Source organism: Siniperca chuatsi, linkage group LG23 (assembly GCF_020085105.1).
Source record: "Siniperca chuatsi isolate FFG_IHB_CAS linkage group LG23, ASM2008510v1, whole genome shotgun sequence".
Taxonomy (NCBI): Eukaryota; Metazoa; Chordata; class Actinopteri; order Centrarchiformes; family Sinipercidae; genus Siniperca; species Siniperca chuatsi.
Genome location: NC_058064.1, coordinates 13,077,776 through 13,092,221, shown reverse-complemented (window position 1 = coordinate 13,092,221; position 14,446 = coordinate 13,077,776). Strand labels below are relative to the sequence as shown.

The following is a 14,446-nucleotide window of genomic DNA, read 5'->3' as shown; positions in this document are numbered from 1 at the left end:
TGTATTTTGACTGGTTTCCAATAAGTTGTTTCATTTCTAAATACTGAAAATGTCCACAAATAATCTATCATGACATTGTTGCAACATGTTTCCTACCCTGCTGCTACACGCATTCTGGATTATTTGTAAAAAGGAAACCCATCTATTTGATCAAATACGTGCCAAATATACATTTTCATTAGTTTGTTATCTGGTATTACTTTTTCCTTTTCTTAATAGCATATTAATAGCACATAGAAGCAGTTCTGTTATTTTTATTTGGGGATGGAATCGTCCCCCTCTTTACCTGCATCTCTCTAACGTCTCTTCCTTTGGTATTGAAGGAGTAGGATTATGATGATGAACAACTTTAACTATTCCACAGAAAACTGATGCCCTCTTCTAAACAGCCTGCATATAGCCTCTGCCTCATAAACAAGCTCTGTGAGAATTTAAAGATAAACTTTCCCCAAACATCCTGTCTTACTCTCCTTTTGGGTCATAAAACGACCCCTACCAGGACTCAGAGAGGATGCCAAAAAAAGTTAAGCGACAGTGAGGCAATTTAGAGGAGGCTCGAGCTCTTGGGAGCTCCATAAGAGGAATTACTGGTCGAACTGCGCATTGGGCCTCAGCTCATCCAAACATGCAGAGCTGCCCACACAGGAGAATAGACGCCGCCTCCATCCTCCCTTCCAGCGCAACTTGTCCCCTGGCTATCTGAACCACCAGGTGAAAACATTACTTTTCCTGTGTTATATTTGGGTTGATGCTAATAGGTTATTAGGTCATTTAGTGTGCGGTCAGGAAAAGAATCTCCCTTCAATATAATCATGATATGGAATTGTAAAATATTTCACAAGTGCTTCCAAAAACTTCTCTCAGTTGCTGAATGGCGCATACAGGGTGATTTTCACTGGCCAGTCCCAAAATTATCCACTTATCTGATTACAGTGGTCCTCTATTATTTATCAGTTATTCATCACTGCATTCATAACATTCATGGCTGCATTTATCCATTCCTTTGTGTGTTGGTTGTGTGTGTAATAAATGTTTCACGCATAAAGATCTTTGCCTTTTTTTTTGTAACTTACATTCAGTCACTGTATCTGTTCCTTGTTTTACCTCACAAAGCTAATTTGTGCATTATCTCTTGACTGATCAAGAAAAACGGCTTAGTGTAAAACTGAGCAAAATTTTAACTAACTGTTAAATGGTGGAGAATGTTAATTAAATTTCTGCTGCTTTGTATTCACTACATATTGATACAGAATGTGGGCAGAAACACGTAGATTTTTAACAAAGGGGGCAGCTTGTACCTTGAGGCAGTAATCGACTCACAAACACCAATATGCATTTGTGCATGCACACAAACACACACATCACACACCGGAGCAACTTTAGCACATGAAAGGCCTCCTACAGAAGTGAGAAACATACTGCAACACTGCTTTGAAGTCTATCAGTCATCCATCTATTGCAGGGATGTTTTCTGTTCCTCCTCCTCTAATAGTCTGATTCATATCTGCCTTCCAGAAATTCCCTCCCTAAAGCCTAAGAGACAACTACAGCCGATCTTGGCTCCTTTCACAATTGCCCCACCATATTCAAAACATCCAAAATTTAGTCTCACTTTTGCATCAAAGCAAAGCAGGAAAATATATCAGATTTTTTTAAATCCCAAATGAGGTCTGCAATCTTTGTGCAATCAAAAAAAGCACATATATGCAAGAGCACATGAATACATACAGTTTGCATACAGTGACATACAGTAATTGCAGTAGCCAGTTATGGCTCAGTGATCTGTCAGCACATTGTGTGTGGTTTTTAGTTGCCTGGACAATGGTGCTACAATCCCCAGAGACAGAATTCCAAAGAAATGACCCCTAAAACACAGAGTTCATTCGAATGGTTCCTGACGTGTGTGAACAACAGCAATATAGTCACAATCAGGCTAGTATGTATCAGTGGCAGATGGTTACACACATACTGTAAGCACACAAATGTATTTCCACTGAAAGCAGCATTTGAGGAGACTAATATCAACAAAAATAGGTAGCCTGCAAATGAGCCTTTCTACAACTGTGATCTTCACTGTAACAGCTGAAGGCCTCTAAACAGCTGTGCCGAATAGACAACAATGTGTCATTGTTGTTGTTTGTATGCAGCAGGCAGGAGGAGGTTCACCAGAGGAGGCCTGCTGTGTTTACGGCCTGGTTAGGTGTCATATTTATGCCAGCTGATGCATTTGACAGCGCTCTGTAATTATACATGTGACCTTTTTTTTTACCTAACAGCTCAATAATTATGTACCTGTGGTGATATGTGGGCTATTTGGGGGAAGTGTGTGGATAAGAAAAACTCATATTGATGGTGGATCTTTTAAACTGGAGGTGGTAGTTGTTTGCATTGTGATCACAGTTCTTGTCTGGACACCATATACATGTAATGTAATGTAAAGAGATTTGAGAGGAACAAAGGTCGGGTAATGAACATAAAAATCAAAGCCACAAGAGATACATAGCAGCAATTTGAAGAACAGTTGATGTATGGAGAATAGCAGGATAGGGATACATACTGATCTTTATAACAGTGGAACCGGATCACAAGTATAAAATAATATGTGAATAAAACACAGATGTAAATGTGTCTTATATATATTATATATATTATTATTATTATATACATGTCTGAAATGCCTGTTTCAACTTTGTCCTATAAGAGAATGAATGAAAATAAATTAATTAATGCCTTAAGTATAAATTAGCTAAACACGTCAGTTATATATGTTGATTTTTAGCCAGACTAGCAGCATGGCTCTATGGATGGCGATGTCGGTCTGTTGGTCAATCCGTTGGTCAGTCCAACGCTTTTAAATAGCTCAACAACTATTGGATGGATTGCCATGTTTTCATAGCCTGGGAACCAGATGAATCTGCCAAGCTCATGTTTCATGGCCCCTCTCCCATTCAAACAGATTTCCACCCATCCTGGATTCGGTCAGGCCAATCGCAACCATTTATCTAATATGTTGCGGGTTAGATACGATAACTAACAGAGGAGCATTACCGGTCCAGATTTGAAGTCACACGTCACACGTTTCGCTGCTGTGATTGGTTGATACAGCGCAAGGCACCAGGCTCACGAAACTCAGATGAAGCTGTCAAACTATGCCATGCTGATCAAATATGAATCAAGATTCTGTTACTGCATTGCCTATTTCCTGCCGCAATAATGTTTTCATGTCTTCCTCAAGATATACTGTAATAACTGGTGTTTTCTAAACTTTTCATTTAGCACTATCATCATGTCCAAATCAAAACTTTGGTTTGGTTGGTTTATGGCCAAATACTTGCAAAGCTAACAACATCTCATCAGCCTCAGCTGTACTTTCTGTTTAGTGCTAATTAGCAAATGTTAGCATGCTACCACACTAAGGTAAGATGTTGAACACGATAAACATTACATGCTAAACATCAGCATGTTAACATTGTCATTGTAAGCATGTTAGCATGCTGACATTAGCATTTAGCTCAGTGCAGCCTCACCAAGCCGCTGGCAGTAGACCCTTAGTCTTGTTGATACATGACTGAGACATGAATAATGCCTTGATTCAGATTTATACAGTGTTACCATAACATTCTGTTTAGGCTACCTACCTTCCATGTGTTTTTGGGTTGGCACCAAATAGGGATTTGTGCTCTGGAGTAGGCTCCACCATAGGGACACTCAGAGTGGGAATGATGAACGGTGCTGCTGGGCCGAGGGGGGCAGAACTGAGGCCAGCTATGTGGATGTGGTCCAGAATCATATAAACCCTGTCCGACATCTTTCTGACTAATCACCCACTGGTTGTCTGGGCTGGAGCACGACTGGAACATTTCTGACAACCCGAATCTGTATCTAAGCAACAAAAAAAAAAGGAAATAACAATTAGTCAGTAAATTAACCACTTATGTAATGAAATTGTCATATTATCGTTATTAAATCATGATTTATTCTTGAATTTCTCAGTGAATATCTTGTTAAGGAGAGGGAAACGAGAGGCCAGAAGCGAGATGCACAGGTGGATGTGATTGTGTGTACTTGCATGCGTTTATCTCCATTAGTAAAAATTGTATTCCACCAGTTACTTTAGACAGCTGTAGACTACAACTTTTACAACGGTTGCCATAGTTTTACTGGTTGCTAATCTTTAAAGCTGGCCAGTTTCTTATAAAAACATTAAAAGAACACTTTGCCAATTTTCAACCACATTAGAACATATTAGTCATGGGGTGGTATGTCAACTGATGTATTTAACATCAATGGATACCCAAAGAATATGAACTATATTGACTTTGCATTAGCTTCTTTTTCTGAACTTTCTGCTTGGGAGCCTTAGTGTCTGCTGTCAGATTTGAGAACATTGTTTCTGATAGCAGAATTGTCCTTTAAGCTATTCCAGTGTTCTGGAAATGACCACTTTCCAGATGATTCTCTCAAATCTATTCAGTCCAATGACAATGATATCTTGCTGGGGTTTATTTGTGAAATTAATGAATGCTCCCCTCATTGGATTTGTAGAGAGTTTAATTCTATAAAATGTTAGTATTTCCATCATGAAGTGAATGGATGGACAAACTTGATTATTGGCGTGACTGAAGTAACAACAAGCAGCATGCCCCAGATCAAAGCAACTTAGAGGCTGTTGCTTAACCAGAATCAGTTGATGTATATAATCAAAAGCCAATTTGATTGGAAAAACATTGCTGCCAACCATCCCTTTATATGAATTTTTAATATAACCCATTTAGCTAAATATGGCAAAAAAGATCTTTTCTTTGTTGCAAAACAGAATGTATTAATCTAATTAATAGTGTTCTGTGACATGAATGTTCTTTTTCCTTCATTTTTGTCACTGAATGGGCAAAAGAGGCTCAAGTCTGAACTTAGGAGAAATTAAAAATAGAAAATAAACAGTACAGATATAACATTTTTATTGCACGCAACACACACAGTGCTTTGCTTGATGCTTTTAATTAACTCGAGAAATTCAGACTTTCTTTCAGTTCTTTTTTTAGCATACAAAAGATGCATGAAAAGGTCTAGCATTGAGCATCACTGATGCCATGATACAAATTAGAATACTCCACTTAATTTCTTCATTGAAGGCTGAAATAAAGGTGATGGGCCACATCTGTAACGCACTGGAGAAACTTGCCCAGAAGTGGGTAAGATGGGGACAAGTTGTCAATAGCCGATGGTCCCAGGGGGAGCCAAGGGCGCAAGTATGAAAGTAAGTGCTTCATATCTAAATTACAATATATGAGTGCAAATTAGACGTCACTGCCACTGGAGTACTAATGGAGAAGACTCATACATTTGCTACAATGCAGAGCTGACAGAACACAAAGAAAAAGTAGATGAAAGTGGCAGAGTGTGTATGATTTTGATCTTAGAGTCTAGTTTCTACCTCTCTCTTATTTCTTCTTCTCTCTCCTTATGTGGGAGGCTAATTGGCAAGGCATATGGCTGCCTGGCTGTCCAAGCATGATGCTAACAGCGTTTAATTGCCTTTATTCTGTCGCCAACATTGCAGAATACCTCTGCTACTGAATTTGCCAGGCAGTTCTAGGCACTGAGTAAAAATGTGCAGATGACGTGGACCGGGCATGAGAAAACAGGTTTTTGTAGAGAAAGGGTTTTGTCCACCTAGCTGCATTCCTACAAGAATGGTCATTTGGAACAACTGGTTTGTTTGTGTGGGTTTTATCCTGAGTCTTTGTGTGTGGTTTGTGAGCTTCTCTGTTAGCCCATGAGCAAGGCATCTCTCTTAAATAACAGTTAACTGGCTTAACACACTAAGAGTGTTTTATGGGTATGGCCACTCAACTAGACTTTTGTCACCCAGTTACTCCTGCTCCATTGCTATCCCATAACGCGTGTATTTAGGTCAAATGGCTCAGGGTCAGAGAGGAAAAACATACCTATAGGGATTATATTTGAATTTCATACATTTTAATTTGTCAGCCCCTACTGAACCATTGACTTTAAAATTATTATTTTATTAAATGCATCAATTCAGGAGTTTATTTGTCTGATTGCAGTGGCTGAACGTAGAATTGGATTATTGCAAAATCAATTTTTTTGCTGTAATTTTAATGCTAGTTTCCCAAATTCAAATGAAGTTTTCTCATTTTCCAGAGACACAGAGCATCTTGACATAGGTTTTTGTAATAACTTTAGGTTTAACCACCTACTCTTCATCATTCATAATCTCCGGCTTAAAACATTGCAGTTTCCCATGGTTTACTTGAGTTAACGGTGGCAGCCACAAGCATATTTACCCTAATGCAACAGTCTGGTGTTAACGGTTAAATGCAGATCTCAAACTGAACTTGTGTTCATTATCTCATGTCATACAATGAAAGTGTTATAAGTGAAGAATGTTAATCCACAAGAGGCAGCTGCCTTCCAATAGTCATTCAGCCAATAAAGAAATCTTTGTGGCTAGATGTGTGTCTTGGTTAGCTGAATCTCAAGTTAAAAAAACAAAACAAAACATTTTTAGTGGAATTTGAAATTGTGCCTCACAAGTTCAGTTTTTAAATTCATGTAGTCAATAAATCTAAATTATTTTGTAATTGACTGGTTCAATATTCATGTGACACATTTAAATAATGCCAATGATATTCACTTACAATAGATCACTGATCAATTTGCATTAAATTATTCTTTCTCCATGATCTCACCATTGCAAATACAGAATGAAAAAGGAATCCAACATATTGTCTTTACAGTAGATATTTTGTATCATCCAAAATCACAGCCTTTATGATTTTCATGGTGTCAGTCAAGGGACCAGTTGTCCATTTCAATACTTAATACTTACATTGTTTTTTAGTAGTGTGTTTCTTTATGTGTTTTTCCATTGTTTTGTCTGTATTTACTTCTCCATTTCCACCAAACTATGTATTTTCTGTGATCATTTCCTTTTATGAACACCCTCAGGCCAGGGCTGCCTTCTCACACTCTCACTACTAAGGACTAACATAGGTTGTTGTAGTTAATCTCATTTAAGTCCTGGACTCCAAAGGCAAGAAGTAAAAATTTAGGATGTGTTTCAGAAAGCCACTTTTTAGGACATAATTTACTATTCTAGATCAAGGCCTAAAGTGTAAAAATGTAAATCCTGACAAGGAGAGTCTCAGGTGTCCTCTCTTCCACCCTAATTAGCTTACCTCACCTAACGTGGCTCATTATTGATTATCTGCTGAATGGCCACGTAACACTATAAACATTGACTGTGAGGTCCTGAACTCATGATACCACCACGTAATGACTCCCTGGTTGTTCAACAATTGTTATTTATATTGCTATTCATTTGAGCTTGTTCAACTTCCTTTTAATCCAACTGAGAACTGACAGTACTAAAGGCCTGCTGCTCTGAAGATTTACAGATACACAAAGCCGGAGCCGCTGGAAGACAACAGGCAACAGTGCTGCTCACACTTCTTTACATCAGGCTGCAGGCCTGGTTCACAGTCTCTGTGATCTGACTTGTTTATTTGTCTTCAGTGACAACATTTTATGTAGATGGGTAACATATAATAAAAACCAATAATTTCGTTGACTGAGTAACCAACTGATTTGTGTCGATGAATCCCAGTTGTGTGGTGGCTGTCTGGTTAAGGTAGCTATCAAAAGGCTCAAGCTAATGTCAAACTTCCAGCTTCGACAGAACTAGCTAGCAGCTGCTCAATCACTGCAGGCCGGAAAACACTGTTGAAGTTATGGTGCTAAAGTTGAGGACAAGCAGTACTTTCCAAAAACATCAAAACAATAGTCATGAACTTTGTAAGCCGCATTCTTTGAGTGTAAATCTGAAAGTGAAAAGATTCCTTGGGCTGGTACGATGGTAATTGTGTCCCACCTGAGCAGGTGTTTTTAGCAGCTGGACTAGCTGCAGTGAACAAACAGCACTCGATTCACCCTGATCATGTAAGGCATGCTTATTATTGTCAGTAAAACAAGTAAGATGGAAGTCTGTTGTCGAGAGACTGGTGTAACCTTTTTTATGTTTAACAGAATTTACTGTTGAAGCCCTTTTGGTTGATCCAAGAAAAATGGGCTAGACTTGGTTTTCAGTGCATGCTAGGTCTGTCCAATGTTCAGTATATTCTAATTTACGTCCTCTAATAAAGCCTAAAAGTTGTGCAGCATTATTTGCTTTAATAAATATTTTTAACTTGTCTGGCTACTCACTAAATAGTGACAAAAGTTCAAAATTTTTGTTGAAGGCATTATTTTGTTATTATAATTTAAATTAAGTTGATTTAATTTATTGCTCAAATACTAATTTAGTTAGATTTTTGCATCAGTTATGGCCTACGCCATTAGTTTAACTGTAAAAACTTTCACTTTGTGTTTACTTTGTGTCATTTTCTTAACAGTTAACCCACTATTAATTTTCCAATAATAATTAAAGGAAATTCCTTGAACTTTGCGCCCCTACTATCTGTCTCTCTGTCTGTCTGTCCGTCCATGTTGCACACTTATACAAATCCTCACCGACCCATGTGGAGACAGGAAGTTTGGAGTATCATTGCTGAGGATTTTCTGAGTGTCTGTGTCACAGATGAGAAAACACACACACACACACACACACACCAACGTCTGCCTCATTAAAACCTCTCCCATAGATGTACTACTTTGTACAGCTCTCCACTCATCATCACCTCTAATCCGCTCAACCCATGCCTACCTTTGAGCTCCACTATTTATTTTCATCAAGGCCTCTCTCTCCCCTCCTTTCTCTCTATGTCTCTCGCTCTCCCTCTCATCCACAGTGGTCTTTGTTGCTGGGATGTCAAGTATTGAAGCGCCTATTTATTTGCTTTTTTCACTGCTAATTCTCTCTTATTGTCCCTCCTGGCGTCCCGTTGTGTCGGGAACAAGGCCGCCGCGAGAGTTTTGTTCCCTGTGCTCAAGACATGAGTCAGCGAGCCAAGATAATGATGAAGAGCTCAGACACACAGGAGATCCAGCCTCTATCACTGATCACACCAACAAAGTCTTCTTAACATGCGCCGCTCACACAATGTCATTATTACAGAGTGTGTTCAGTTTGTGTGAAGAGCTGAGGTCTCCATTTGGGGTTGTGTTTTAAACCTGTGTGGTTTAGCTGTTCCTCGTTTGTTCTGATTCCAATCACTTAAATAGGGGTTTGATATGACCTAACTTGTTAAAGAAGCCATGCCATATATGTATGGAAAACATTAATTTTATATTTCAATATGTCACTTTAGTTTGTTTTATCATCACCGTATATAGAATTATACATAATACATTAACTATAGTGCATATTCAGACACTTCAAACTTATGCTTACCTCTCAACTGTTGCCTCTGAACAGCTATAACTTGCTATTTTGAGAATTAATGGAATTAAACTAACGTTACCTCTCTTTCCATCTGAGTGTGCCTCTCTGGTAATAATGATGTCATAGCATCTAATCTCATGTCTATAGCAGTTTAAACAGGGGGAATGGGACATAATGAAGCCCTACTAACTAGAGGATAGACAAGTTAGTTAAACACGTGAGATATTAGTCATTTACAAGATTTGTTTAACAGATGTTACCTGTATTAACAATATAAATATTTGGTTTTAATTTAGTCATTTTCCTCGCATTAAGCAATTAACATCTTTGCTTGCTGCAAGACATTTGAAATTTGAGTCCCCCACGTGAACTGTAAGATATGAGTCTGAATGATCATATACTGAAGTTATAAGCTCTCATGAAACACCCTGCACTCTCACCTGTCACATAAATGTGCTGACTGCTAAAATTGCTAGCACGACCAAAGATGATGTATTGTAGTCTTTCAGTCCTATTGCATTGTGGGAAACCAGTCTGCACACGGGGGAGGTTTAATATGCTTATATACAAGGTCATTGTGCTTAAACTGTGGAAGAACACAGGCAACATGTGCATTGTCAATTACAATTCTATTCTTTCTATACATGTGTCTACTTCACAAGTCAATCAGATCCATTTTGTTACTTCAAAGAGTGGTTTCAGGAAGAGGCTGTAGACCGTGGATGAACATTCGCTTTCACTTTTCAACGGTCAAGGGTGCGGGCCACTGCTGAGAGGAGGTTACCACAGTTTCACTTTGAAGTCAGCCCTCAGAGCAGACAATGTTTACATTCTTCCAGCACATTACTCCCTCCTGCCCACTGCTTCTCTCAAACATCTCTCTATCGCACTGTTCAAATGCTAACTAAAATACTGATAATAATAGTTCATGGTTGCCATTATTATTATTATCAAAAGTACAGATAATTAATTTTAAAGGGAAGCTAAAACAATCATGGACAGGGCATAAATAAATGCACTAATGCACTTCTTTGGAAATGTACATCAAATCCAAGTTGTCATTTCCACATTAACCACCAGATGGTGCTGTATGTGTATGTATGGTGCATTCAACTTCTCAAAAAAAGATATTGTTCATACTTTTATTTCCTTCTTGAAACTGCAACTTATGCCCCCACAAACTATGACTGAAAAAACTAAAAAAGTCCAAAAACATTTGAGAAGGCGTGTGTGTCATAAACTGCCTGTTTCTCAACAAACCATGACTCACACAATAATGTCAATTGCAAAACTCTTGTACCCTGTGCATAAATCTTAATGTCAAAGTAACACTGCACACTTCCATTATGCTGCGCACTACTCCAAGTTTGCACTCCATCCTCCGAACATACACCAGCTATGTGACACTGCACACATCCCTACTATTGCACACTACACAGCTACACACCACTGACACAAATTATTTCGCCTGTTCTCATCTTTAATAAAAAAAGGCATACAAAGCACTGAAATCTGTGCTTGAAGTTTTAATAATCCTTTAAAGTCCTTTATCCCAAAATGAATCGTTTATCTAATACTTTTTGCTTTCTAGGATTATTTATGACAGACACTTTGTTCAACATTCTTTAAGAAAAATTATTACTTAGTCATCTTGGTTGTGACTCATCGTCCCATGAGGCCTTTACACATGTCCCCACCCTCTTTGCCGTATAGTTAATTCCGTCCACACGGTTCGCCTCCTCCCCAGCCCTGCACCGGCACACGCACAGGTCTGAAAACAACATTCCCGTGATGCAAGATTAGAGAAGTTCACAGGGTATTTCTTAATATATTGTAAATAATATCAGCTGACTAAAAATGAGGAAGTACCCCCATGAGGAACTTTAAAGAGTTTCCCGCTGTGTCATTCTGATTTCTCAAAGCTGCACTCAAACAAACATACAACATGCCCACATGAGGACAAGGTGTTGTCAAAGTGACACCATTAAACAAAGGATGCTACCAGACTTAATCCAGCATGGTAATCTTTTACAAAGGCAATTTCATGAAATAATATTAGTATAGAGAGGAGCAAATGCCTATTGAGTGTTTTGTTTTTTACAGAAATTTAGTAATTATATGGCATTGATTGTGAAAACTATTTGAAAAAAATCATTTTGGAAAAGAATAATAATGCAGTTACAATAATTAAAAACATTGATTTCAGATGTCTGAGATATACAGTAGTGGTGGAATGTAACTAAGTACATTTACTCAAGCACTCTACTTGTACTTCATGCCACTTTCTACTTCTACTCCATTACATCTCAGAGGGAAATATTGTACTTTTTACTTCACTACAATTATTTGACAGCTTTAGTGACTAGTTACTTTATATATTAAGATTTTTGCACACAAAACATGAAAATGTGCAAGTACAGCTGAGATGATTAATCAACTGACAGATAATTAATTGGAAAATATTTTGATGACCGGTTTGGTCATTTTTCATGCAATAATAATATAATAATTTTGAGGTTTGGACTGTTGGTTGGACAAAACAAGCATTGTGAATGTGTCACTTTGGGCTCTGGGTAATAACAATCAATCTATTAATTGAGAAAATAATCAGCAGATTAATCCATAATGAAAATAATCATTAGTTGCAGTGCGATACAAAATAGTTCAAAATGAGCTCCACCTCAACCAACTACAACAGTAAAATGCTACTTTTACATGAATGCATGAGTAATAATAATATGATGATATAATATATAACAGTATAATATAGTGCTTTTAATACTTTAAGTACATTTTCCTGATAATACTTACATACTTTTACTTAAGTAACATTTTCAATGCAGGCCTTTGACTTGTAACAGAGTATTTTTACAGTGTGGTATTAGTACTTTTACTTAAGTAAAAGATCTGAAAACTTCCTCCACCACTGATGACAAATCTTCATTTTGTTATTTAAACATAACTATAACCAGGAATAGGATATGATAGTAAGCATTCATAAAAAGGTTTGTGTCGCCTAATATGGATTTACATAGAACTTTAATTTGCAAATAAATGAAGATGAGCATGCAAGTTCTCTTGAAACTGCTCGGACTTACTGCCACACCACTGGTTAGTCTTAAAGTACAATGATTTATATCTTTACAATCTTTACATTGGTATTATTTCTACATATCTATGAACAAGAAATATATGTATTTATTAGCCAAAAATGTGTTCTTTGTATCCAATAATGTTCCTACCTACCGCTAACGAACAGGAAGGGAGTTAGAAGTGAAGGTGATGGGCTTCTTTCCTCCTCACTATAAACATCTGCAAGGGCAGTTTTTATAAACTGCACATTAAGACACATTACAGTACACCTCAAATTGCAGAATACTATTATTTGCATTTCAGTGTATTTGGCAAAGAATTTAATCTAAAAATTTTCAATTACCTGTAGTTTGGTTGCTATGGAAGACAGGTCACGTCGGTGTACTGTATGTCTGCTTATCTACTTGCTTGTTGATCTACCTCGTATTGATGTTTAATCATTCCTGGAAGCATGGACTAGTAAAAGGGCCCCAGATTTAAACCAAATTGCGTTTCCTCTTTTCTAGCACCCTGGAGCGGGGTGCAAAGGGAAGCTTTTACGTCAACTGTCCCAATATCTGAGACAGAAATAATCACAGATTCTGGCAAGTCATTGTGTTACATAATCATGGTTGCCCATAAATGAATCAAAACGAGTTAAAAAAAGTTACCCAAAACACATAAAATACAATGTGTGTATAGGTGTATATAACTTTGTTCTGAGGTTTTTCTGGAAATTCTCAGCCAAACCATGGTACTTACCTGGTAAATTACATAGATGCTTCAGCTGATAATGCAGCATGGACACTCTGATATTGTTGTCAAGGTCAATACTAAAAATAAAGGCTTGACTTTCAAGTGTAGACTGAATGCTGTTAATTTCATATTCTTGAGACAGTTTGTCCATAACTGATCAGCGCTGCTCGACATGTAAGAACAAAACACACAAGTGTTTTTGGTCAGCTTTATGGAACGGTGACATTTCATTCCAGAGGGAAAGGGCTTCGATATTGCATTCACGGTCACACTGTAATCTGCATAATGACAACGATGAACAACCCATCAGGGACAATTTGAGAGAAAAAGCCTCCGAATTCCCCTTCAGATGCATGTTGATTGTGTTTATTCATGGCAGTTAGGTTGATGAGGGAGCAATATGGAGGAGGCTGGATGGACACTTGTTATGTGTTACCGTTAAAATAGCAGACATCTCTTGACGAAGAACAAACAGCAAAGGCAGACTGAAATCAAGGCGTCTGTGGAAGCTCTCAGGAATGCAAATTCAAAAGCACTTCATTACTTGCTTTTTCCCTGCAATCTTGTGTCTGAGAGACTGAACTAAGTGGTTAATCAAGCCAAAAACCAAACCATGTCTGAGGGGCCAGAAAGGAGACACCTATGCTCACAGACAAGGCCAAGGCTGTGCGTACGTGTGTTCACAATATGTATGTATGTGCATGTGAAAATACACAATAGTGTGTGTGTGTTTTGGATCCATACCCGATCAGAAAGATCTAGATAGCTAAAAGATAACTTCCCACATACTATTAATTATTATGAAATAATCACTCTCCCATGTTATTGTATTCTGAAACCTAAGCTCGAGGGCTTTTCTCAACTACAAAAGAAGTAAAAAAGAAAGTAACTCATTAGTGTTGATAGTTCCTGATATGCCTAAAAGTGAAATAACTGGTATGTGACAGAAACAAGATAAGAGTCAGAGCAACTCTGTGAGGCTATACATCGAAGTGCTTTGAGCTAAATGCTAGCATTCTAACACGTTCACAATGACAATGCTGACATGTTTAGCACATATAACATTTACAATGTTCAAAATCTTAGTTTAGCATGATTGCATGCTAAAATTTGATAATTAGCACTAAACACAATGTACAGCTGAGGCTGAAAAGAGTTTTGCAATTATTTAGTCAGTACTTTTTTAGTACTTTTAGCCAAAAGTATTGGACAAATTAAAACCTTGACCTGATGATGGCGCTAGATGAAAAGTGAAGGGATCACCAAATTTATTGC

At 37.7% G+C, this 14,446-nt stretch overlaps 1 protein-coding gene across 5 annotated transcripts in view; it reads right to left on the bottom strand.

The window, feature by feature from the left end:
* The window catches only part of tfec (transcription factor EC), a 52,379-nt gene extending 39,503 nt beyond the window's left edge, over positions 1 to 12,876 (bottom strand). For 4 of the 5 annotated variants that reach the window (XM_044185731.1, XM_044185733.1, XM_044185734.1 and 1 more), the window contains exons 1-2: positions 10,986 to 11,008; positions 3,639 to 3,882 (exon numbers count right to left, since the gene is read on the bottom strand). In XM_044185731.1, the coding sequence (XP_044041666.1) occupies positions 3,639 to 3,882; positions 10,986 to 10,993 (252 nt within the window). In that variant the 5' untranslated portion in view covers positions 10,994 to 11,008. Of the gene's footprint in view, positions 1 to 3,638; positions 3,883 to 10,985; positions 11,009 to 12,779 lie in introns of those variants that run through there. The other variant, XM_044185732.1, reaches the window with a different exon arrangement.
* Positions 12,877 to 14,446: the final 1,570 nt, after the last annotated feature.